Here is a 25,945-nt window from a genome sequence, read left to right as displayed (position 1 = left end):
TAAGATCAAAAGATTTGCAGATTTTGACAATGAACTCTACAAGATTATACTTGTTGTAGGGGAAATTAAATGTCCAGACCCTCCCTTCACTGATGGTCTGAGTCAGTCTTCTGAGAGTAGTGTGGTCCAGAAGACAGGAAACAGCTTGAGAAAAGTCCAGCACTCAAGGCCATGGGAAGGCGAAAATGGGAATTTCCTCAAATGATCGCACAGACGTTTAACAGAAGTGTGCCGTCTTTCATTTGGTACGACATATGAACGTGATCACTGCTGTGGGATCTCCATAACTTAAAGCATCCCATTTGTTGGGAATCCCTGGATTCAGGGCAGTTTGACAGAATCCCATACAACTTCGACGTATCAGAAGGACTCAGTGGAGATCAGACAGCACCAAATGCCTATTTGCTAACATTATGAGTATGTTCAAAAGTTATTTGTAGCACAGTGGCAGCCTTTCATACATTGCATCTGGGCTCAATTACTGGACAATGCTCCATTCAATATTATCCTGTGATCGACTCATGATAGAACCTGCTACCCCATGACCCTGAACAGTGTAGGTAATGAAGAAATGCCTCTTCATGGCATACTTTGTTCCCATTACAGTGGCGTGGTTCGTTACTCAACTGCAGAGAGTACCAGGGCTTTATTTGAGATGACTGTATTTGTACAAATCCATTGGGGTGGGTAAAAATATCGATTCATCAATGCATTGCAATGCCCCTCAATTCAATATCATCCATCCATCCATCCATTTTCAGAGGCACTTCTCCTCACTAGGGTCGTGGGAGTGCTGGAGCTCATCCCAGCTATCTTCAGACGAGAGGCGGGGTACACCCTGAACTGGTTGCCAGCCAATCTCAGGGCACTTACAAACAAACAACCATTCGCATTCACATTCACACCTACGGGCAATTTAGAGTCCTCAATTAACCTACCATGCATGTTTTTGGGATGTGGGAGGACACCGGAGTGCCTGGAGAAAATCCACGCAGGCACGGGGAGAACATGCAAACTCCACACAGGCGGGGCCGGGGATTGAACCCCAGTCCTCAGAACTGTGAGGCAGACACTCTAACAATTCAATATCAATTTAGCAAATCCTCCGAAAAAAACGAACTGACCTTGGCAACTCGGAAAACCAAAATTTTGCTCTCACTCTCACCAGAGCGACGAAGTAGCCCCGCTATGTCTCCATGACTTCTTCGCGACATAAGGACGAAGGTGCCTTGATACTGTATAGTCCAGCTAAGTCATGTGGTCTCTTTGTCACATGGGCTCTCAGTCACGTGGTCTAGTGCAGTGATTCTCAACAGGTGACAGTGAAGAAATTACATGTATTCTTACTTTGACTTTTTTGCTACAGCACAGGCGGCATGGTGACCGACTGGTTAGCACATCTGCCTCACAGTTCTGAGGACCGGGGTTCAAATGCCGGCCTCGCCTGTGTGTGAAGTATGCATGTTCTCCCCGTGCCTTTGTGGGTTTTCTCCAAGCACTCCAGTTTCCTCCCATATCCGCAAAACATGCGTGGTAGCTTGATTGAAGACTCTAAATTGCCCGTAGGTGTGAAAGTGAGTGCGAATGGTTGTTTGTTTATACGTACCCTGCGATTGGCTGGCGACCAGTTCAGGGTGTACCCCGCCTCTCGTCTGAAGACAGCTGGGATGAGCTCCAGCACGGCCGCGACCTTTGTGAGGATAAGCGCTACAGAAAATGGATGGATGGACGCTACAGCACAGAGGTGTACCAAGTTCCCACATGGAACATATTAGGTACAGGAATTGTCGCTGTCTCACGCTTTAGAAGTTAGGAAGAATAAAGAAAATGTTTTGTTAAAAAAATAGCCACTGACCCCACATGTATATATTATTCTTTCAAATAAGTTTGATGTAGCCTACAGTCAAAAGTGGATCACGACTTTGCAACAAAAGTGGGTCAAGCTTTGTCACCGAGACGTAGCCGCGAAGTAGCGGATAAGTCTCCACGATGTCTCCTCAGCCTTCTTGGTCACAGGTCTGGGAGATAACCCAGAGACCTCGCGGAGATGTCTCTCCTGTCACAGACAGAATTAGTTTCTCCGAGATGTCTCCAAGACCTTTTGAAGTCTCCAAAAGAAAAAGGAAAAGGAGTAAGTCTTCGCTGACATTGAAAATGTTCGATTTGCAAAACAAATTGGAAGAAGATGTTCGATTTCAGCACGACTCCTTTCAGACATCTTCCCAACCAGCAAATACTCAACTTACTCAAGGCCAGTGATTTAGGGCTCTAAGGCAGTGATTCTCAAAGTGTGGCATGCGGGTTTCATCTAGTTGTACATGAAAGAAGCACTTCCTGTAATGAAATCTCAACTCTGTTTCTGGAGCTCTTTAACAACAACCACATCTGTAACAAAGTGATGTACGTGAAAAATATAAGACCAAAAAATTTTGTAATGCCACAATCAGTCATGTTTGCTACAAGCTGAGTTTGAATGTAAACAAACAACTGCGATTTAGTAACAGCCGATAGTTCATCTCTTGGCAAGTAACACACATACAGAAGCAATGATTCAATTCCCCTGTCCCATTTAGTTCTCTATCTTGCGTCACTTTACTTCAAGAGCTGGCTCTCTTCCCTCTTTATCTCTTTTGGGATGCATTCTTCCCCGAATGGGTGTTGCGAAGCGCCTTGCGGTTGTATTATTGTAGACAAATAGCGAAAGTCCAATAAGCGGCAATGTTTTTCGCTCAATAAAATACGGTACCACAGCAAAAAGACTGCAATAGTGCAAACGGCCCAGCACAACGCAAAAAGGGTGGAAAGTGTAAAATTAAAAGAAAAGAAAGTAACAGACTTGTAAATAGGCTGCTGGTGGAGCCGCACACAACAAGTGTTGATGTAGGCCGCCAAAAATGTTATGGCCAAAAATGCTAAAAACAGCCCAAACTGGGTTTGCAGGACGCACAACAAACAGTAAATGACAAAAAAAAAATCAATAAACGGTGACCAAGTAAAAATTAAAGGAGAGAATTAGTGGAACAGGTGGGCAAAACACAGTTGCCTCTTTCAACATCTTTAATCTTTATCTTATTTCAAAATTTTCAAGCTGTGCATAATCTTACACTGGTTTAAACTTTGTTTTTAATCCATTATAGTACATTTGTTACATACAGTTCAGTTGTCTTTAACTTTTAAGTAAAATACACATACATTTACTGTTTTACAACTGTTTGTTTTCAAACATTTATTTAAGTACAATATTGATTTAACTTGTATGAGCAATACAGTTTTTTATTTCCCTATTTTTAAGTTCAGTATTGACCTTGAAACTGTGAATAATGTTACAGTAACTGACAATATAATAAATACACTTTTTGAGAATAAAACCTCGGCCTTGTTTTAGAAGAACACTCGGGCCTACTACGCTACTGTTTTGGTCATTTTGGCGATACTTGAAGAGCAAATTTACTAATGTGCAACAAGTTTGAGAACTACTGCACTAAGGTAACCCTTCAACAGTATGGCCAGGCTGCCCCATTTTGAACACCGCCCCTCTCCAGGAAAGCATCATCTGAGCATTATCACCACCTCTGAGCGAGTCTAAAGCTTTGAGTGTTGCTTTTTATTCTTTCTTTCTTTCTCCCCCCCCCCCCCCCCCCCCTTTCTTTTCTTTCACTCGGGACTGTTCCTGGTTGCTGCGTCTTTAAATTGGTGCTGACTGTGCAGGAGACGTTCCTCTAAAGAGAGGAGGGGCCTTTTGCGCGCTGGTCGGAGGTGTCTGTCTGCCTCACGTCCGCGCTCGGGCTCACGCTCAGAACGCACACAGTGGCGGTTTTGATCGAGATCAACGTAGATTCTCATCACCATTGGAGAGACAGAAAGAGAGAAAGAGAGAGAGAGAGAGAGAGAGAGAGAGAGAGAGAGAGAGAGAGAGAGCGAGAGAGCGAGAGTGAGAGAGAGAGAGCGACTGTACACATGGATGTGCAGACGAGGAGTGCAATAATAATTTGGATTAATTTGACAGCCAGTGCGCGGGATTTGTGGACATAATGGGCAATACGACACCGAAACCGTTAATAGGTGAGGCATGTGATGATGATTGCATTTTGGAGAATGTGTGTGACTGTGCGAGCCAGTGGTTTTTGTGCCATTTCCTCCACTTGAGCTCGCTCAGCTTTTGGAAAGGAGATGCGCATCACGCGTGATCTGAGCGTGATTCTAGTGGAGATTATGCAGCTGTCTTTACTTTAACCTTTTGAATAATATGTCGCACGTAAACACTAAACCAAGAATCCAATTTTAGCGTTTCTTACCCGCGACTGAGGGTCACCTGCTCACTGTGGTCATTTGAACACCACCTTGACCACCTTAACGATGGAACAAGCTCATTTGTAACTACTTGTTTTGTGCATTTGTTCAATTCTAGTAGTACCACTCGAATGATAATGATAAACTAGAAATACATGGTTTTAGATGACCACAAGGTATCCTATATCACCAGGCATTATCTAAATGTTTTTATGTATATTATGGACACAGTGGCGGAATGTATGGTCGAAAACCCTTAATCTTAAATGGAAATATGAATGATGATTTGTCTATGTGATTTGCAATTGACTGGCAACCAGTCGCGGCACGGTGGGCGACTGGTTAGAGCGTCTGCCTCGCAGTTCTGTGCTTCAATCCCCGCATGTTTGCATGTTCTCCCCGTGCCTGCGTGTTTTTTTCCGGGCACTCCGGTTTCCTCCCACATCCCAAAAACATGCATGGTAAGTTGATTGACAACTCTAAATTGCCCGTAGGTGTGCATGTGAGTGCAAATGGTTGTTTGTTTGTATGTGCCCTGCGATTGGCTGGACCAGTTCAGGGTGTCCCGATGATAGCTGGGATAGGCTCCAGCACGCCCGTGACCCTAGTGAGGAGAAGCGGCTCAGAAAATGGATGGATGGATGGATGGCGACCAGTCCAGGGTGTACCCCACCAAAGTCAGCTGGGATAGGCTCTAGCTCACTCACGAGCAACCCCAGTGATGACTAGCAGTATTGAAGATGGATGGATGGCTAGTTTGCTGTGATGGTTTGTCTTTGAACAATATTCTCGCAAGTTTGGGTTCAAACCATCATGTAATCAACCCGCAGTTCTGCTTGTTAACGCAGCATAGACGGGGAACCCGATATCCTGATTTACGGGATTGGTCACATGACGTTCGCAATGGAAGCATGAGGGCACTTGTGAAGTAAATTTCAGTGGACAGCAGAGGGCGATATTGCCAAACATGGCTGCCCCCCGGATCGGTGAAACTTGATGAATTTATCTGTGTAATTCTTATTCGACGAGTGCAGTATTAATCACTATACCGTATTTGGACTAGTGGGGGCACATACAACATATTCTTAGCAAAATTATTTTTGCATTTCCTTCCTCTTTAAGAGCAACAACATGCCATCACCTATATGGCTAGGTGAGTTACATCCACATATACCACCACTGTAGCACAATAGGACTATCAAAAAAGATTTCAGAACATTCGGAGGGTCTCCCATCACTTTAAAAATATTATTTCAAAGAATAACTATCAGCTACTTTTGAATTGTCCATCGACTGCAGGGGTGTCAAACTCATTTTTGTCACTGGCCACAACGTAGTTATGGTTTCGCTCAGACGGCCGTTATGACTGTGAACCCATATAAATGTATAATCGTCTCATATTATTACACACTGAATACACAACAAATTGATGGATAAATAGTTTTGAAATCAGAAGCGAGTAGAAATTGGTCAGCTATTATTCAAAAGGGGCAATGGTAACAAAAAATGCTTGCAATATTACAACGTTATTAAAAAAGAACATATGCAATGTTGGTATTTTTGCAATCAACATGAAGTCAACGTACATGATTTGCTTTTACGGGCCGCATAAAATTACGTTGCGGGTCGGATCTGGCCCCCAGGCCTTGAGTTTGACACCTGTGTCATAGTGCAAGGTAACACAACAAATTTTCACACAGTATATTATTAATTTTTACATAAACACAAGTATAATGAATAATATGGCCAATGTTCATGTGGATCAATAATACTTAATACCAGAAGCTGCAAACAACAACACCAGCCTTTATTGTCAATTATCACCTCATAAAACGATGTCTACATTGCAAATAATTGCTACGCGATGGTCATAATCATGCTGTCAAATCTTTTTGTCTTTGGTCTGCTACTCTGCTTTTAAACACCCATCCATTCTCTACACTGCTTATCCTATTCAGGGTCGCAGGGCGTTCCTATCCCAGTTTACCTCGGGCAAAAGGCAGACTACACCCTGAAAGGCGAAAGGCAGACTACACCCTGAAAGGCGAAAGGCAGACTACACCCTGAACTGGTTGTCATTCAGTCACACGCCACATATAGAGACAGACAACCATTCAGACTCACATTCACACTGTCACTGAATGGGAACTAAACCCACGCTGCCTGCACCGAAGTCAGTACCACTACACCATCAGCAACCCTGCTTTTTAAACAAAGTAAACACATGAGACAAACACAGAGACAGCAAGATGTCTTCTTTGTTGTAAGGCAAATTACTGCCACCTACTGCCTGGGAGAAGTCTGCTGATTTTGGCATTTAAATTTGAGGTACTGTGTGACACGCAATATACCTTGGCTCATGTTGAGATGTACACATGTATTTTCTGTACCGCTCGTCCATTCGACTCACGGGTGAGTTGGAGCTAATCCCAGATGATTTTCACAGATGACTTTGTGTGCGAGGGAGGGTACAGCCTTAAATCAGAATCAGAATCATCTTTATTTTTCCAAGTATGTCCAAAAAAAAACACACAAGGAATTTCTCTCCGGTAGTTGGAACTGCTCTAGTACGATAACAGACAGTCAATTGACAGAGAACACTTTTGAGACATAAAGACATTGAGAAAAACAGTCGCTGAGCAATAAAAGGTTGCTAGTAATCTGGTAATCCCGGTACAATTTCATTTATTTAGTTTTTGAAAATTGTGCAAAAAGATGAAGAGTCCGATAGCAATTAGAGCAGTTTGAATGACTAATATAGCAATAGTCCTGTGCAATGACGATTGTGCAAAGGGCGCCTAGACTTCAGGGAATGTTCGCAGTTTAAAGTGACTACTAGTGCGATAATCTGGGACAATGTCAATTGTGCAAATGTTGCAGATACTACTCAGTCAGCGTGCAAGTGGTGCAGATACTACTCAGTCAGTGCGCAAATGGAGCAGATGCTACTCTGGCATGAGTGGCCAGTATTGGTCAACAACAGATATGCAAATAGTGCAGCGTGGCGAGACTACCACAGTGAGTGCACGAGTACGTATAATTGTCCCGACAGAAATGTGACAACAAACTCAAGACAAAAAATTGGCAGCATGTTGCAATGGAATACGTTAGCTGTTTAAGAAGTTGATGGCAAGACGGAAGAAGCTGATGGAATGTCTGCTGGTTTTAGTTTGCATTATTCAGTAGCGCCTACCTGAGGGAAGGAGCTGGAAGAGCTGGTGACCAGGATGTGGAGTGTCCAAGAGGATTTTGCATGCTCTTGTCTTAGTTCTGGCAACTCGCAAGTCCTCAAGGGTGGGTATGGGGGTACTGACATTCTGTTCAGCAGTTTTGATTGTCTGTTGCATTTGGAGTTTGTCCTTTTTTGTAGCAGCACCAAACCAGACTGTGATAGAAGAACACAGGACTGATTCGATGACCGCTGTGTAGAACTGCCTCAACAGCTCCTGTGGCAGGCCGGATGTGAGACGCATCTTGAAGAATATCAAAGAATATATATACTGTATATCGACCTATATCAGCGACGTCTGGGTGAATTGGTTATCACGTTGTCCAGAGATGTCTCCCAGACATCTTCCTGGTGAGAACGCAAACAACATTTTGGCCTCCCAGGTCCCAGAGTTGTCATGACTGATCAGCCTGGGCAGTCTCGGTGATGTCTCTGCCAGTGAGATAGGCCCCTCAGAAGCTGTTGGGAACGATCACCCCATAGATTGACTGCATTTTGGAGACTTTTTAGCCAGTAAATCATATGAAACTATAAATATAGTTAAGTACTATTGTAAAACATATACTATACTGCATAGTTACGGCTTGGCAGCTGCTGGCTGGATCTTGCTTCCTACAAGGAAATGTAATTTTTGTTGTGAAAACTCATGTGATACGACCTACAATTCAAAATTTCGAATCGCAGAAAAACTAATGGCCGATAGTCAGCTGCTCATTAAAACTCATCGGAGAACCCTGCACACTACGTGACAGTTCAGTCACGTTGCTCGGTGTGGGGCGGGGCTTAGAGGAAGATGGAGTACCTCGAGAAAACCCACACAAGCAGGGAGAGAACAAACACAACTCCACATAGGAAAGCCAGAGCCGGGATTAGAACCCTGAATCTCACAACTGTGCGGCAGGTGTGCTAACTACTATACCCTTTGCTGCCCATCTTGTGTTCCATTTTCTGTCCTGTTTATCCTCCTTAGGCGTGTTCTTATTTCCAACTGACTGGATAAATGTGTCTTTATTTTTCACTTAGGAGTGACAGGTCTGCCTCTCAGGTATGGAGGACAATCTCAATTGATTGCCAGGCAACGACTCCTGATTGTGCACGTCAGTTTTATGTTTATTGTAAAAGATTCACTACCTTCACTTTTTGTGTCCTGACACTGAAAAGGACATAACGTGATTATCAGTTCCCGGTGCTTTGATTTACTGCTTGTTCCACTCCATCGCCCCCACTCAGGCTAAATACAATGTGGTTACTGCTACGAGCATCCCGCTGATGCGTGGGTTTAGACTCAATTAGTCACTGTTTGGTGAGGAGCATTTACTGCCTGCATGGTCCGCTGTATTTCTTTAAATCTTGTCTTCTTGTGCCATTATGCAATCATAAGAGTTACAATAATGAAAAGCTTCTAAATTTTGCTATCAGGGTCTTTCAACAAAGACACAATAAAAAAAAAAATGACATTCTCATTAAATCCATCAAAGCTCTTATAAATGACTTGGTGTACGGTGATCAGAGACAATAGCCTAGAGATGGAAGAGAATAAACGCCCTCCTCATATTGTTGCTTGGCCGGATACTTAAGTACATCATCCAAAAGAAGAAGATAAAGATTTTTCCCAAAAAACACGTTATTAATCAAATGCATTTTACAGAAAGACAGACCAAGAAAAGCACTGAACCTTCAGCTCATTTTGTTGGAGTAACACAGCATAAAATCTCTTCTTAACCCGACATCTCCCAAAAAGTATTCAAGTTACAGCTCCCAAAAAGTATTCAAGTTCCCTGTGGTGAAAAGCTGATGGTAGAGTTCTGCTAAGAATTACCTTAGGTTTCTGAGGAGACTTGTTTACAGCTAGAGCACCCACTAAGTAGGCTTTACACGATCAGGAATTTTGGGGCCAATCAGCGAGTTTAAAAAAACAATAACCGATCCAATCACAAGATGGAGCAATGCGTCTAATTGCTAAAAAAAATTATATTTACCATAAATAATGTATCTTTGTTCATATATTTATGCCACTGAGGCATAGTGACAGACAGAACCAATGAATAGTCTTCTATTAGATGGCAGGAAGTACATACAGTAATTAATGTATCCACTTTTTGTGACATTTTTATTTGTTGGTGTGCCGTGAGATTTTTCAATTGTAAAATATGTTCCTTGGCTCCATAAAGGTTGGAAATCACTGCTCTAGTCAGATCGTGTATTCTAATCAGTCAGGTCAGAACAACATTACAACATGACAGAAATAATGGGTGCTAACTTTCTGTAATTAAATTATTTTAGTGTAATTAAATTACTTCAGGCGGCACGGTGGACGACTGGTTAGAGCGTCAGCCTCACAGTTCTGGGGACCCGGGTTCAATCCCTGGCCCCGCCTGTTTGCATGTTCTCCCCGTGCCTGCGTGGGTTTTCTCCGGGCACTCCGGTTTCCACCCACACCCCAAAAACATGCATGGTAGTTTGATTGAAGACTCTAAATTGCCCATAGGTGTGAATGTGAGTGCAAATGGTTGTTTGTTTGTATGTGCCCTGCGATTGGCTGGCAACCAGTTCAGGGTGTACCCCGCCTCCTGCCCGATGAGGCGACGACTGTCGCCACAGTAACGAGTTTATTCGGCCACATTTGACAAGATAAAGCCCAATGATCGTAAAAAACGGATGGGGTGGTATCGGAATACAATATTTTATTGACTGACATAGTGCAATCGTGTTTTGTCTTGTCGTCTGATCCGGGCATTACGTGTTGTCTGTCTCAGACGTGTTGTCTCTCCCACACCGCCGACATGTTTTCTTTTTTAATAACTTTATTGGCCGTCAAATATTTACGGTACTACGTCAAAAGACACGAGACAAGGCTAAAAATAAACTAGCTTTTGGATTCAAATATACTGCGCACGAAGGCAACGCGGAGCGACTTTTGCCGAGCTGATCAATGACGTCATTGATCGGATCGGCGAATTATGACATTAAAACCGATCAGCATGAAATCGGTGTAAAGTCTACCACTAAGTGTACAAGACATTTTTACAGCCCTCCAGAAGATACAGGGCCTCAAGGCTCTTGGTATTGATGGTCTGACATTAGAATTCCCTTAAAGCTTACTGAGACATTTTAGCTCACAACCTGTTAGACATCCTAACACTCCAGCCCAAAAAAGGGAACAAGAGATTTAAAAAAAAAAAAAAACAGTTGTCTTGTGTAGCTTCTCTGTACAGACTACGAGATCCTCTCTAAACCCTTGGCCATCTGTCTGAGAGGAGCTAACGAGCAAGTCATTAAAAAAAAAAAACTCGTTTATAGTTCTTCTTGGTTTTATTTTCTCAATATGTTCCTGACGGCGGCATGTTGGACGACTGGTTAGTACATCTGGCTCACAGTTCTGAGGACCTGGGTTCAAATCCAGCCTTGCCTGTTTGGAGTTTGCATTTTCTCCCAGTGCCTGCATGGGTTTTCTCTGGGTACTCTGCTTTCCTCCCATATCCCAAAAACATGAAGGGTAGGTGATTCCTTTTTAGCACTAGGTATTTGGCTGGTTCAGGGTGTACTCCACCCCTCGCCCAGTCAGCTGAGTTAGGCTTCAGCACACCCGCGACCCTAGTGAGGATAAGCGGCAAGGAAAATGGATGGATAGTGGTGACAGACTCGTCCCCTTAAAATACTGGCATTTCATTTCCCCATTGTTGCCACCCATTCAGTCCACACTTGTAGCTATGCAGCTGCAGCTTTCAACCTACAATCTCAAAAACATGAGGAAAACATGTTGTTTGAATTGTCTTTTTTCAAAAGTAAGAATTAAAACAAAAACAGGAATTTTGCCCTTAATGTGCAAACAAAAACACGCAACACAGTATGACAGGAACGATGGTGAAAGGACATTAACTTTGCATTCCTGCCAGCTCTGGCTGACTTATATTAACAAAATATTTTATTTTATTTCTTCTTATATTACAATGCAAAATAAATTCCATATCATGACAGTGTGTTTGTACAGTTTGAACGAAAGTATTCTGATACAAATAATAATTTTCCTAGTAATAATTTTTTTACAATTACATTATGTACTGTATTACAAAAGAACCACCGAAAAACACATTCACTCCCATTTACACAGTGTCTCTTAACGCATTTCGCATTCTCACGCAGCTGCGATGTGCCTGCCATGAATGGCGGCCGTGGCCGCACTGAATCAGTTGCAAAATGCAGCCTTTAACTGCTCACAATTGAAGGCTCGTATATAGTGTGTTCAGATGGGTTTGTCCTGGAAGTCCCTAGCAAAACCTGGCACGCTTGAATGAAAATGAACTTTCGTTCAAAAACCGTTCACAGACGCCAGAATCAACAGCAGCAGTTTGAATGACTAATAGAGCAATAGTCCGGTGCAATGACCATTGTGCAAAGGGCGCCGAGACTTCAAGAAATGCATCAGGTACAATACTGGTACTAAGCATGGGGGGGGAAAAACTATCCACTAACTGTATGAAAACTATGAAACAAGGTAAGCGGTGCAACAGAAATGACTACATCGAAAGAACAGAAAGGACTTTGTCTAACCCACCTCTAAATAAAACAGACTAAAGTGGAGGAGTTTGCACAGTGCTATTAGGATTAGCAGCCTCCCAGCACCACTGATTCCTCAATGAACTCATGAAGGTAATCATCAAATTATCAATAGACCTACAGTAAATGGTAGCCAGAATCTAAATTACATACATATAATCCTATTTGAAAATTGGTTGAGCATTGTATATTTATTATTTACAGTTGGGATTCTGACATTCCTTTAATCAATTGAGAAATGCATAAAGTTTTTTAATGGAAAGTGTTGAAGGCAGTTTGAGGGGAATATTTTCCAGTGTCACATCATTAAATGATCATCAAATTCCCCTTGCTGTGTGATGTTATGTTGTTAATTAGGGGAAAATTGTCTAGAGTGTACATTCATCTCCTTCTTTAGCTTCTTTTAGCGTTTTCACCAAGCGCATTTACCACTGTTGATTTGTATTTCACACAGTTGCTCCAAAAGCGTAGGAGCACCCAGTAGAGCGCAGAGCCTTCCTCAAAACTGACTGTTTACCAACAGTGCAACATTTTCACAGGGTTGTTTACAAGCCGGCCGCTTCTGCATCCAGCAGTGTGTGCTCAGACAAGAATTAGGAAGAAGAGGTCCTTTACTGTGAAGATCTATACAAACCATAGCATGTGGTACATGATGTAAGATGGATGAACAGTACAATTTTTTAGTCTTGAGGGAATATGAAATGCTTCCTTTGTCATCCAAACACAGTGGCGGTTCCAGACCAATTTCACTGAGGGAGGGGTTGGGGGCAGGGGTTTTGTCAGAGGGGCACAATTTTGAAAACACACGCGTACGGCATGCATGCACACACAGACACGCACGCACGCTCACGCATATACAGACACGTGCACGCACGCGCGCACACGCACACACATAATTCTTTCATTGCGTTCTAAAGCCTGACCATGCAGGGACGCAGACTGTAAATTAGCTGAAGCTAAACATCTATGTATCACATATTCCTATTTGGCAACAAGGAGCAGTGGAGAAGAATACACAACATTTCGGCAACACAGTAGGCCTATATAAATGACATTTATTACAATAGGCTACTGTTGTTTGTCGTAATTGTTTGTTGGTTCTGATTGCTTCTGCCAGGTAGATGGTAACTTTGTGCTGGGGTTTACAGCAAAATGTACTGAAAGATCCCAAAGGAATACTGAACTGAAACATGCGTTAGTTCCCCCTTTTGCGCCGGAGCAATATCACAATTTCAATATTTACAGCACGTATTGTAGCACCAGGCGAAATGGATGCAGACTTCTCAACATGCCACTAACATGCGGTAATTAGGTATACATTTTAATGTTTGACGTTTTTTGTGTTTCCCTTATAATAATAGTTTAATAATAATCTGTGTTTCACTTACCTGTTGGTTTTCGTTTTTGTAGCCTAAGTGTAGGTGTGCTCTGTGTAGTGACTCCTTGCTTATTTTCGTGGTGCGGCAAGTGTGTAGTTAGTGTGCATAAGATGCTGATGCTGCTGTTCTACTATAGTACTGCATAGTAATTGTATGAAGTGAGTTCACAGGGGGTCCAGGCACAATGTTAAGGGGGGTACAGGTTCCCCCTACACAGTATATTTGATTCCATATGAAATTCCATCCATCCATCCATTTTCTGAGCCGCTTCTCCTCACTAGGGTCACGGGCGTGCTGGAGCCTATCCCAGCTATCATCAGGCAGGAGGCGGGGTACACCCAAACTGGTTGCCAGCCAATCACAGGGCACATACAAACAAACAACCATTTGCACTCACATTCACACCGACCGGGGAATTTAGAGTCTCCAATTAATGCGTGTTTTTGGGATGTGGGAAGAAACCGGAGTGCCCGGAGAAAACTCACACAGGCACGGGGAGAACATGCGAACTCCACACAGGCGGGGCCGGGGATTGAACCCAGGTCCTCAGAACTGTGAGGCAGACACTCTAACCAGTTATGCACCATGCCGCCTCCATATGAAATTAACCCAAATCATCCATGTTTGATTTGTAAACCCTTGATAAATTCTATATAATGTGATGTCTTAGGGCACTGCTTTGTATGACAACATAATTAAAGATAAAAGAATAGTGGGCATTTTTCCTGGACTATGAGGAGACAATAAAAGGACTATTGAGTGTTTGTGTCATGGGTGTGTGTTCCGGTTGTTGTTTTCCCCCTGTCTCGTACACAACTGCTCCTGAGAGCATCTTCACCACCTGTGCCTCGTTCACCCTAATTACCCCTTGCATTTAACCTCGTGTCTCATTCTTTCTAGTCGCCAGTTCGTTGTACCTTGTCGTCGCGTTCCAGCATTCCTTGTTTCCACGTCACAGACTCACAGTAAGACTAGACCCTGTTCCGATTATCGACCTCGCCTTTTTGCCTCACGTTTTTGGATACTGTTGCCTTTATTGGATTGCCTGCCTGTGTACCGACCTCTGCCCGTATATTAAATCTCTCTTTTTGAAACTGTCCATTTGTTTTGGCGTCGTGCATTTTTGGGTCCTATCCTCTGTTCCGTTCATGGCAGAACAAACTGGCCATAACATGGACGCAGCAGACTCAGACCTGGTGCGCAAAGCCCTTCAAGCGCAGGGTCAACGCCTCTCGAAGCAGGATGAGCAGCTTGCTGCCCTCCACCTTCTCGAGGGACTGTCAGAGCATCAGGTCAATATGATGAGACAGGTGGCCTCACAGTTTGAAGTTCTTATTAAAATGATTCAGAAGGAACCAGTAAATTACAAATATATCTTTGTTCATGCATCTGCGTCAACAATGCATAGTAACAGGGAGAACAATTAAATTCTCTTCCATTAGACTGTAGAATGTACAAGAAAACTTGTGTATCCACGTGTTGGCATTGATACAACAGAACAAATCATGGCTTCATGTGAGCATATCAGATTTGTGTACAGGCCCATATATTAAGTAGGTCAGTTTGTGAGTTCATTGAGACAAAATCATCATTATTTCAGTATTCATACTTTTTTGTGACATTCCTGCTTGTTGGTGTTCCATGAGATTTTTCAAATGTTAAATAAAGGTTGGGAAACACTGCTCTAAAGCAACTGCTGTGGACCACTTGCACAGGAGTTATTGGGTGCTTCTTAGCTTCTTTTACCAGCAGCTCCTGTCACCAACTTTCATGATTTGACATTGTCAGAGTCACACAACACAAACATGCTGTTCGCATGTGTTGATGTTAAATTGTATTTTTAAAGTGGAAAAAACATTTTTTTTCCCTGTTTTGCTCTAAATTTTCAGATGCGACTCTGCAACCCCGTCCAGTGGAAAACAGGCATTATTACAACCTACCCAATAATGAGAGCGGACTTGAAAGAAGGTCCGCACATCCACTTCGCGTCGGTATGGAGTCGCCCCGCTTTCACCCCCTCGCCAAGGGAAAGAATATTAGGCTGGATGGACAGCTACGTCGCGCCACTCGTAAGAACAGCTTCTGCAATGGCATCACCTTCAGTCACAGGCCCGTCCACCTCTACGAGAAGGTCAGTTGGCTTCCATTCTCCGCTAAAGTTCATATTGAGCAGTTTAAACGATTAGAACTTTTCACCATGGCATCATACGTACTTCTGGGTGGCAATAGTAAACAAACCCTTCTATGTCATCTCACACTTCCAGGCAGGGTGATTGAGAAAGCCGTGAAATGGTGTGAATGATGATTTTAACCTTCTTCTAGCCCAGGGGTCGAGAACCTTTCTCCGAGGGCCATATAATATTGTTTAACACAGAATACAACTAAAAGTGTGCATTTCTAACCAAGACCAACCATTTTATAATACGTCTCTGCATGTATTATTTGTAATAACATTGTTATAATGAACAATATTTCGTACCATCAATGCAACTTCTGGTTGCATGGTTTTGCTGATGGCTTTGAAGTCTTGTTGATATGTGGTGACATTAAGCTTCACGCATTGACATTGAGGCTTCCATCCGTTATTTGTGATCGTAGGTTTGTCTTGATCTTTTTTACAACCCCAATTCCGATGAAGTTGGGACGTTGTGTTAAACATAAATAAAAACAGAATGCAACGATTTGCAAATCATGTTCAACCTATATTTAATTGAATACATGACAAAGACAATATATTTAATGTTCAAACTGATAAACTTGATTGTTTTTAGCAAATAATCATTAACTTAGAATTTTATGGCTGCAACACGTTCCAAAAAAGCTGGGACAGGGTCATGTTTACCACTGTTTAACATCACCTTTTCTTTTAACAGCATTCAATAAACGTTTGGGAACTGAGGACACTAATTGTTGAAGCTTTGTAGGTGGAATTCTTTCCCATTCTTGCTTGATGTACAGCTTCACCTGTTCAACCGTCCGGGGTCTCCATTGTCGTATTTTATGCTTCATAACGCGCCACACATTTTCAATGGGAGACAGGTCTGGACTGCAGGCAGGCCAGTCTAGTACCCGCACTCTTTTACTACGAAGCCACTCTGTTGTAAAACGTGCAGAATGTGGTTTGGCATTGTCTTGCTGAAATAAGCAGGAGCGTCCATGAAAAAGACATTGCTTGGATGGCAGCGTATGTTTCTCCAAAACCTGTATGTACCTTTCAGCATTAATGGTGTCTTCACAGATGTGTACGTTACCCATGCCATTGGCATTAACACAGCCCCATACCATCACAGATGCTGGCTTTTGAACTTTGCGTCCATAAGAGTCAGGATGGTTCTTTTCCTCTTTGGCCCGGAGGACACAAAGTCCACAATTTCCAAAAACAATTTGAAATGTGGAGTCATCGGACCACAGAACACTTTTCCACTTTGCAAATCATCAGTCCATCTTAGATGAGCTCGGTCCTAGAGAAGCCGGCGGCGTTTCTGGGTGTTGTTGATAAATGGCTTTTGCTTTGCATAATAGAGTTTTAAGTTGCACTTACGGCTGTAGCGCCTAACTGTATTTACTGACATTGGTTGTTCCTGAGCCCATGTGGTGATATCCTTTACACATTGATGTCGGTTTTAGATGCAGTGCCGCCTGAGGGCTCGAAAGTCATGGGCATTCAATGTTGGTTTTTGGCCTTGCTCCTTACATGCAGTGATTTCTCCAGATTCTCCGAACCTTTTGAGGATTTTATGGACCGTAGATAATGAAATCCCTAAATTCCTTGTAATTGTATGTTGAGGAACATTGTCCTTAAACTGTTCGACTATTTTCTCATGCACTTGTTCACAAAGAGGTGAACCTCACCCCATCTTTGCTTGTGAATGACTGAGCAATTCACGGAAGCTCCTTTTATACCCATTCATGGCACCCACCTGTTCCCAATTAGCCTGTTCACCTGTGGGATGTTCCAAATAGGTGTTTGACGAGCATTCATCAACTTTCTCAGTTTTTTTTTGCCACCTGTCCCAGCTTTTTTTGGAACGTGTTGCAGCCATAACATTCTAAGTTAATGATTATTTGCTAAAAACAAAGTTTATCCGTTTGAACATTAAATATCTTGTCTTTGTAGTTTATTCAATTAAATATAAGTTGAACATGATTTGCTAATAGTCACTGATGGTGTAGTCGTGCACTCGCCTGACTTTGGTGCGGGCAGCGTGGGATCAGTTCCCACTCAGTGACGGTGTGAATGTGAGTGCGAATGGTTGTCCGTGTCTATATGTGCCCTGCGACAGACTGGCGACCAGTTCAGGGTGTAGTCTGCCTTTCGCCCGAAGTCAGCTGGGTTAGGCTCCAGCGCCCTGCGACCCTAACCAGGATAAGCGGTGTTGACAATGGATGGATGGATGGATGATTTGCTAATCATTGTATTCTGTTTTCATTTATGTGTAACACAACATCCCAACTTCATTGGAATTGGGGTTGCTCATATGCATACCTAGAGCCAAGCATGGTCGATACAGCAATACACATTGCAGTGTGTGGTATCTGACAGGAAGCGTGTTCCAGGTTTTGACAATCAGATAGTTTGCGGGTTGAATTTTTTTCACTTCTCTCCACCTATCTTTGCTAGCCAGCTCTGTTTGTTGTCGTACAAGTCTTTCCAAATCTTCATTCAGTGACTTGAACTTATTCACCCACATGTTTGAGGCATTCAGGTCAGCAAGTTATATCTCAATATCTGATGGAGACACCAAGGATGTAACTCAGGTTGGCTTTGTCCACTGCACACTCTTGTGGCTGAGTGATGCACTTAAAAAGTTAAAAGTGCTCACGAAATTCTACAAAGCGTGCTTTGAATGACTTTAGGAGAATAGATGTGAAGCCAGCTAGCTGCTGGAGGTCAAAATGTTGAGGGGGGTCACTTGCTGTGCACGCATCTTTAAATTCTGTGGTTTTCAAAGTGTAGTAAACGACCTGTTTCCATATCAGCAATAAAGCGTTCCAGCTTGTTTTCAAATACAAACACTGCCTGTTGAAGGGATATGACTCTTTCCAATGCCTTACATTTTCCCATTGAGCTGATTCAGATGTTCAGTCACGGCCACAATATAGTAAAACTTCAGGAGCCACTCAGTGTTAGCTAACTCAGGATGCGTGATGTCTTTCATTTCAAGAAAAGTCTGGATTTCATTCAGGCAAGCCGCAAAACTGCTGAGCACCATCCCTCTTGACAACCAACGCTCATTGCTGTGCAAAAGGAGACCGGGTGATTATTCCCAACTTCATTCAGCAGTGTTTTAAACTGGTGATCATTTAAAGCTCAGGCAACAATAAAGTTGACCACCTGAATGACCAGAGACACTACCTCACCACGCTGCTCGCTACACATTTGAGCACAAAGCACCTCCCGATGTAGAATGCAATGAACACATAGGATGGGTCTGTTTTCATGTTCGCGAAGAAGTGTTCCAAGCCACCAAATGTAATGTAATACAACTCATCTTTTTATTTTCACCCTCTTCTGCATCAAAAGCATCTATTTGGTTTAAAGAAGGGAAGTTTCCTTCTTGACCTTAGAGCAACCTAGGTAGGCTACCTGATTTATCCAATAAAAATTGAGTTTTGATGTCTGACCCTACTGTACCCAGAAGGGTAGCTGGCATTGGCTCCAGCCAACCGCATTTTGGTAGAAAATGGATGGATCGATTAAAAGGCATGAAAATATTTTGTAGTTTGAACGTTACTTTTAACACTGTGGTTTCTGTAATATTTTACTAAAATGGCAGTGGAATTATTCATTTATCGTGTTAAGAACTGTCAGCTACGATTTATCTGTGAACCAGATGCAGTCCTCAAAAAAAAAAAAAAAACACGTGGCTCGCGAGCCATAAATTCCCGACCCCTGTTTGTTTGTGTGACATGGCAGCTGAAAGAACGTTTCAATTCTTGAATATATTGATGCCTGATTTCACATACTTTGCATTTTTGTTATTTATTCAAATTTGTCTGGCTTGTTAACAATACTCTTCTCTGTTGTGTGTAAATGTACAAGACATATTTTGGGTCATTTTACTGTGCCTTTAAGGAAATGTTTTTAAAATCTAAAACGTTTGAGGTATGTGTGGTGGCGCAACCCCAAACACGGCAAGTTGTTTCAGTTCAGGTCAGTGGTAGCCACGCACTCTTTTCTCACCTTGAAGTACTCTGGCACCTATTGTCTACAAACAGTATAACTATATCAATGCTTCTGATTCAGGTGCGGCTTCGTCTCACCGGCGTGCACACCGGCTGGAGTGGAGCTCTACGCTTTGGTTTCACGAGTCTGGACCCCAGCGATTTGATTATATCCGACATCCCCAAGTATGCTTGCCCAGATTTGGTGACGCGGCCTGGCTACTGGGCCAAGGCGTTGCCTGAGAGACTTGCCCTGAAGGACAGTGTGCTGGCATTCTGGGCCGATCGCCACGACAGGGTCTTCTACAGTATCAACGATGGCGAGCCAATCCTCTTTCACTGTGGCCTCAACATCGGCTGTCCACTCTGGGCCATCATAGATATCTATGGCATCACTCAGGAGGTCACGCTACTTGGTAAATGTCGCGTTCGTCTGCCATCTTCCTCAACCTGAGCCATTACACTAAGCAGGAATCATAACACAATTTAATAATGCACAATATAAGTGCTGTATCATAAAATAACCTTATAAAGACAATAATAATCAGATTGGATCGCTCCAATGACTTAAATGCACCTGTATGTGTCAAAATGGATGCCTCACTATAAGGCACTAGAACTACATGATGTGAGTATTATTTATTCTTCTGATTATCAATATGATCATTATTAGTATATAATTAATACAAATATGTTAAAGTTACAGAAGGATTTGATCTATGATTTTCTTTTACAATAACAATAATGACTACTACTTCTACAAATAATAGCACAGTACAAATTACTATTATTACATTATGATCACAATCATGACAAATTTCATTATTATAATACGATAAAATTATTATAGTAAAAATATTTGAACTTTGATCATTCTAAACGTAAACCATGCTTCTAAAAGTATATACTGAATTTAAATATATTTACAATTTTAATTTAAATTTTTCTACCAGTGGATATACTTTAAAATAAAGGGTTAACATGATAAATGCGCAAAGGCGTCGAACGGCACTGCATCATACTGAAAGGACAACACATTTTAAAACGAGCTTTTTACGTCCGGGTTTAAGGCACCAAATGCAGCATTGGGTGTTGGCTTTCGATGTAGTATCAGAGGCGTATAGGCAAAACCCCGCCGGTGTGAAGGTTTTATTAAGATTAACACTTGAGAGTCACTTCCATCATTTGTTTGTGTTGAAAACAAATGTCACTGTCATCTTGATGCCGCTCCGCAACTAATTATCTTTGATAGGGGAAGCCGCAATGGCTGTGTGAACATCCCGCTGCGGTGCATACTGCCTGAGAAGACACCTAAGCATCATAAATGCTACCAAATGCAAGGTTGTTCCTTTTCAGCCAATTGTCTTACAGATAATCTGTGATTGCTTCATCAGGACTAAGGACAGTTGTTCAGTCAGGGGAATCTGAGCACATAATGTATGTCAGATAATTAAAATTACATTCTTATCGGAGTTACTTGGACAACTTAAAAGGTCAACTTGAAGGCCTGGGTAGGTTAAACATAGCTTTGACGACTGCTAAACCTCAGGAATATATTTACATCGTGTCAATAAATACAGAGCTAATTTAAGCAGCTTCCAGAGAGGGCAGAGAGCAGCTGTGCCGCCCAGTTCCTATGTCAACTTTGGACTGCACACATAGGTAGAAGCATCGCAGTGTGAGCAACAATATACAGAGATATCCAGTCTCCATTTTGCTGAAGTGCACACTTCAGTAATGACTCCTTCAACAGTCTTCCAGCATTTCTTTCCCGCGCTTTGTTGGGCCCCTTGGTGTTTCCTTTTGTTTCCATAACCACCTGGCCTGTAGTTCCCTCCCTTACTCTTGTTTATATTCCGTCTGAGAGGAGCTATAGCCATGTTTGGTCAAGGCGGCAGATCCCAGGAGCTTTGGTGAGGGGCCAGTGCGCTCATCTGCTATACGCCATCACTAGAAATAGTCATAAAGGAATGAACCATAAGTCAAATGAGACTCGACTAGTGCCAGATTTGTTTATAGCACTTGTGTTTCGAAACGTTGACAATGCAGTAGTGTAGTGAGTTCATCAGAGGGAGGGAAGTCATGGGGACAGTAATAAAATGCCTTACACTGTTATTTGTATGAGGCTCGACTGTTATTTGTATGAGGCTCGAAAAAGTCCCTGCTAATCATGCATGCATTACGTGTAAGGTACTGTGGAAAGTCAACATTTAGAAGTCATACGACAACAAAATTTTAGAGGAAAATACGCATCTAACATAACCTTTTATTTGACTTTTAGTGACATATTGCAATAGAAAGGCACATTTTACTAATTGCGCTGTTTTATTATTTATTGCTGGCTCCTACCGTGTCTTCAGTAACCAATTTCAGTCTTAGCATGTAACTGTTTTTATTGGGACGACGACTTAACACCTTGAATCCTTGAAACTTCAGCAAGGGGTGTTCAGAGAAGGGGAGATGAGACGAAGACTATGCACTGGCGGACTCGCATTCAAAGCAGTAAGACTTCTGCGTACTTCAATACTTTTATCCAGTGTGACCTTATGCGTCATCACTTGTATTTGTTGTTTTAACTTATTTTTACACTTGCGAAACAACTAAAAAAAAAATTTAATAATTGAGCTCCGTGAGGTGCTTCTGTGACCCATTGTACCTTTTTCATAGGTCAGTGTGGGCAGACATTTGTGCGCAAAGGCCACATTTGATTTTCAAAATGCACAGATGGGGCAGGTCATTGTAGATGAGGTAATCAAATAGTTCATTATTTAATGGCGGCAGGGTGGACGACTGGTTAGAGCGTCTGCCACCCGCCTGTGTGGAGTTTGCATGTTCTCCCCGTGCCTGCGTGGGTTTTCTCCAGGCACTCCGGTTTCCTCCCACATCCCAAAAACATGCATGGTAGGTTAATTGACAACTCTAAATTGCCCATAGGAGTGAATCTGAGTGCGGATGGTTGTTTGTTTGTATGTCCCCTGAGATTGGCTGGCAACCAGTTCAGGGTGTACCCCGCCTACTGCCCGATGATAGCTGGGATAGGCTCCAGCACGCCCGCGACCCTAGTGAGGAGAAGCGGCTCAGAAAATGGGTGGGTGGATGGATGATTATTTGATAAAATAAATGTTAACTATATAACAGGGATCAGGCTCGCCCTCTAAATCCTGATTCATTTTTCATGTTGACAGTAATGGACTTCCAAATCAGAATCAAATCGCTACTCTTTGTAGTAATCTGAAATAAACAAATGAAAATACAATTACTATGATATATATCCAAGTAGTATGATATTCTTAAAGTGAATAACATTGAAGACTCTATTTGGTTAAGGTCCGGTGATTGACTTGGCCAGTCTAAGACGTTCCACTTTTTCCCCCTGATGAAGTCCTTTGTTGTGTTGGCAGTGTGTTTTGGGTCATTGTCTTGTTGCATGATGAAGCTTCTCCCGATTAGTTTGGATGCATTTTTCTTTAAATTGCCAGACAAAATGGTTTGCCAACCTCCACAGGGCAGGGGTGAAGGTATAACAATCCACTGTTCGAAGAAGACTTCGAGAGAAGAAATGCACAGGCCATAGCACATGATGCAAACCACTCATCAGCAAAATAATCGTAAGGCCAGATTATATTTTACAAAGAAGTACAGAGATGAGCCACAAAAGTTTTGGAACAAAGTTTTATGGACTGATGAGATCAAGAGTAACCCCTACCAAAGTGATGGAAAGGCCAAAGTATGGAGAAAGAAAGGATCTGCTTATGATCCAAAACACACAAGCTCAACTCTGAAGCATGGTGGCGGTAATGTCTTGGCTTGGGCTTGCATGGCTGCTTCCGGAATGGGCTCACTTGTCTTTATTGATGATGTAACTCATGATGGTAGCAGCAGAATAAATCCTGAAGTCTACAAAAACATTTTGTCTGGCAATTTACAGAGAAATGCATCCAAAGTAATAGTGAAACCTCCTGAAACAATCCAGAACTGAAAAAGGCTATAGTAAAGGCCTGGAAAAGCATTTTAAATGAAGAATGCAACAGTCTGGTGAACTTAATGGGTTGCAGTTATTGCAAATAAGGGTTATTCCACCAAATAGTAAATGTTAATCATTTATTTTTAATTTAATAATGTCTGTTCCAATACTTTTGCTCACTTGAAAAGTGAGTGGCATCAAACAAAAGGTGCTCTGTCCTGAGTTGTTTAACCGATCTAGATGTAAATACCATGAAATGGAAATAGGAATTATTTTGATCTGAAACCTAAATGTCTTCAGTATACAACAAAAACAAATAAATTGACCTTGCCGTTCCAATACTTTTGGAGGGGACTGTAGATAACATTTGCAGCCGAAGAGCAATTGACTTTACAGGACCTGACCTCCACATAATCAAGTGACACACTTCTTCTCTCCATACAGAAAGCACATTTGCTGAGAGCGTTGGATCGAGCTGCCTGAGCGCAGCTCGCCTGAGTGCCTATCTGCCCCAAAGCAGCCATGACTCGGCCAATTACAACAACAATCAACTAGAGAACAACCAGGCTGCCGCAGCCAAGATGGCCAACATCCAGCTCAATACTTACACTCAGCTAATCCCTTGCTACTCTTCCCACTCTTCTTCCATCATGCCAGCCTCATCTGCCACCGGATTCTCCAGGGTGGTCCGCAGCCATCCCTCCCTGCTGGACAGCAACTTGCACTTTCACCCCATCCGCGGCTCTGACATCGTACTGTCTGCAGACCGCTCAGCTGCCTGTATCCACTTTCTGGACAGCAGTCGAACTATTGTGTTCAGTGATCGGCCGCTGCACACGGGAGAGACTTTATACGTTGAGGTTGGCCATCTGGGTCTGCCTTACTTTGGGGCGCTTTTATTTGGTTTGACGTCCTGTGACCCAGCTAGTCTACACGCCGGGGACCTGCCGGCAGACCCTGAGGTTCTGCTGGACCGTAAGGAGTACTGGGTGGTGCATCGTGGCTTCCCCATGCCGTGCTCCGGAGATGTGCTCAGCTTCAGTCTGCTGCCAAATGGAGAGGTGCACCACGGGGTGAATGGAGTGGGCCGTGGCAGGCTGCTTTGTGTGGACTCATCACAGGTGCTGTGGGCCTTCTTCGCATTGCATGGGGCTGTCAACAGACTCAGGATACTTGGTAAGTTGATATTATGTAAAACAAGGAAAATAAGAAGCACCAAAGAGGATGTGTTTGGGCACTAAAATTGTAAATCTGTGGCAAGTGGGCACAACAGTGATTGATGATCTCTCATGGCACAATTGGTCAAAAGAAATTCTAATTTACTAAAAAAATAAATAAATAATGTAGCTTTGTTCTTCTATCTATGCCAATGACTTATCGTGACAGGCAGTTAAATTAAACACTCCACTAAATGGCAGAAGGTACACTTAACCTGTGTATCCACCTGTTGCCATTCATACAACAGAATAATAACTATGTTAAATTACTGTGATTTCTCGTGTATAATGCGCACCCATGTATAATACGCACCCTTAAAGTTGACCTAAAAATTCTGGAAAACCCTTCTACCTATGTATAATGCATTTTTATAATGCATGATTTTGCTTCTACCCATCCATCCATCTATTTTCTGAGCCGCTTCTCCTCACAAGGGCCGCGGTCGTGCTGGAGCCAATCCCAGCTATCATCGGTCAGGAGGCAGGGTACACCCTGAACTGGTTGCCAGCCAATCGCAGGGCACATACAAACAAACAACCATTCGCACTCACATTCACACCTATGGGCAATTTAAACCCACGTAGGCACGGGGAGAACATGCAAACTCCACACAGGCGGGGCCGGGGATTGAACCCCGGTCCTCAGAACTGTTGAGGCAGACGCTCTAACCAGTCGTCCACCATGCCCCGCTTCTACCCATATGATCAAAATTATTTGTAGTTTGTTAGTTTCTTTGAAAGAATTATTCTGAAGTTAAGCACTTCATTTGAACACGTAATACTTTCTTTTTATTTACTTGCTCTTCTTTTGAAATTCATAGCTCTACTTTTATTTAGTAATTGAGAAAAGAATTTGTTCGATGGGTACAATTCTTTAAAGAAAACATGAAGGGCCAGGCGAAACTCATTTAGTTTCATTTTAATGGGATTCAAATTAAACTGTGAAGCATTTCAGAAAAGCATTATCATCAAACAAAACATAACCATAAAGAAATACACACCGGATGACTGTAAGACAGAACCATGTATGATTCTCTGGCAGAACAATAGTACCAACAAAAACATAATTGAGAGCTGTACTTGTGTTTGTTTGTTCGTCTGCATGTGAGGAGGCAGGCTTATTCCTAGTTCATGGAGAATGGCC

At 42.5% G+C, this 25,945-nt stretch overlaps 1 protein-coding gene across 4 annotated transcripts in view; it reads left to right on the top strand.

The window, feature by feature from the left end:
* The window catches only part of neurl1b (neuralized E3 ubiquitin protein ligase 1B), a 51,938-nt gene that overhangs the window by 17,891 nt on the left and 8,102 nt on the right, over positions 1 to 25,945 (top strand). The window contains exons 1-5 of one of the 4 annotated variants that reach the window (XM_061686408.1): positions 3,695 to 4,062; positions 6,249 to 6,618; positions 15,345 to 15,586; positions 19,703 to 20,036; positions 24,029 to 24,760. In XM_061686408.1, the coding sequence (XP_061542392.1) occupies positions 15,449 to 15,586; positions 19,703 to 20,036; positions 24,029 to 24,760 (1,204 nt within the window). In that variant the 5' untranslated portion in view covers positions 3,695 to 4,062; positions 6,249 to 6,618; positions 15,345 to 15,448. Of the gene's footprint in view, positions 1 to 162; positions 246 to 3,694; positions 4,063 to 6,248; positions 6,619 to 15,344; positions 15,587 to 19,702; positions 20,037 to 24,028; positions 24,761 to 25,945 lie in introns of those variants that run through there. The other 3 variants (XM_061686409.1, XM_061686407.1, XM_061686406.1) reach the window with 3 other exon arrangements.

The sequence above is a fragment of the Phycodurus eques genome, chromosome 9 (genome assembly GCF_024500275.1).
Source record: "Phycodurus eques isolate BA_2022a chromosome 9, UOR_Pequ_1.1, whole genome shotgun sequence".
In the NCBI taxonomy this organism is placed as follows: domain Eukaryota; kingdom Metazoa; phylum Chordata; class Actinopteri; order Syngnathiformes; family Syngnathidae; genus Phycodurus; species Phycodurus eques.
This window is presented reverse-complemented; position numbering and strand designations above follow the sequence as displayed.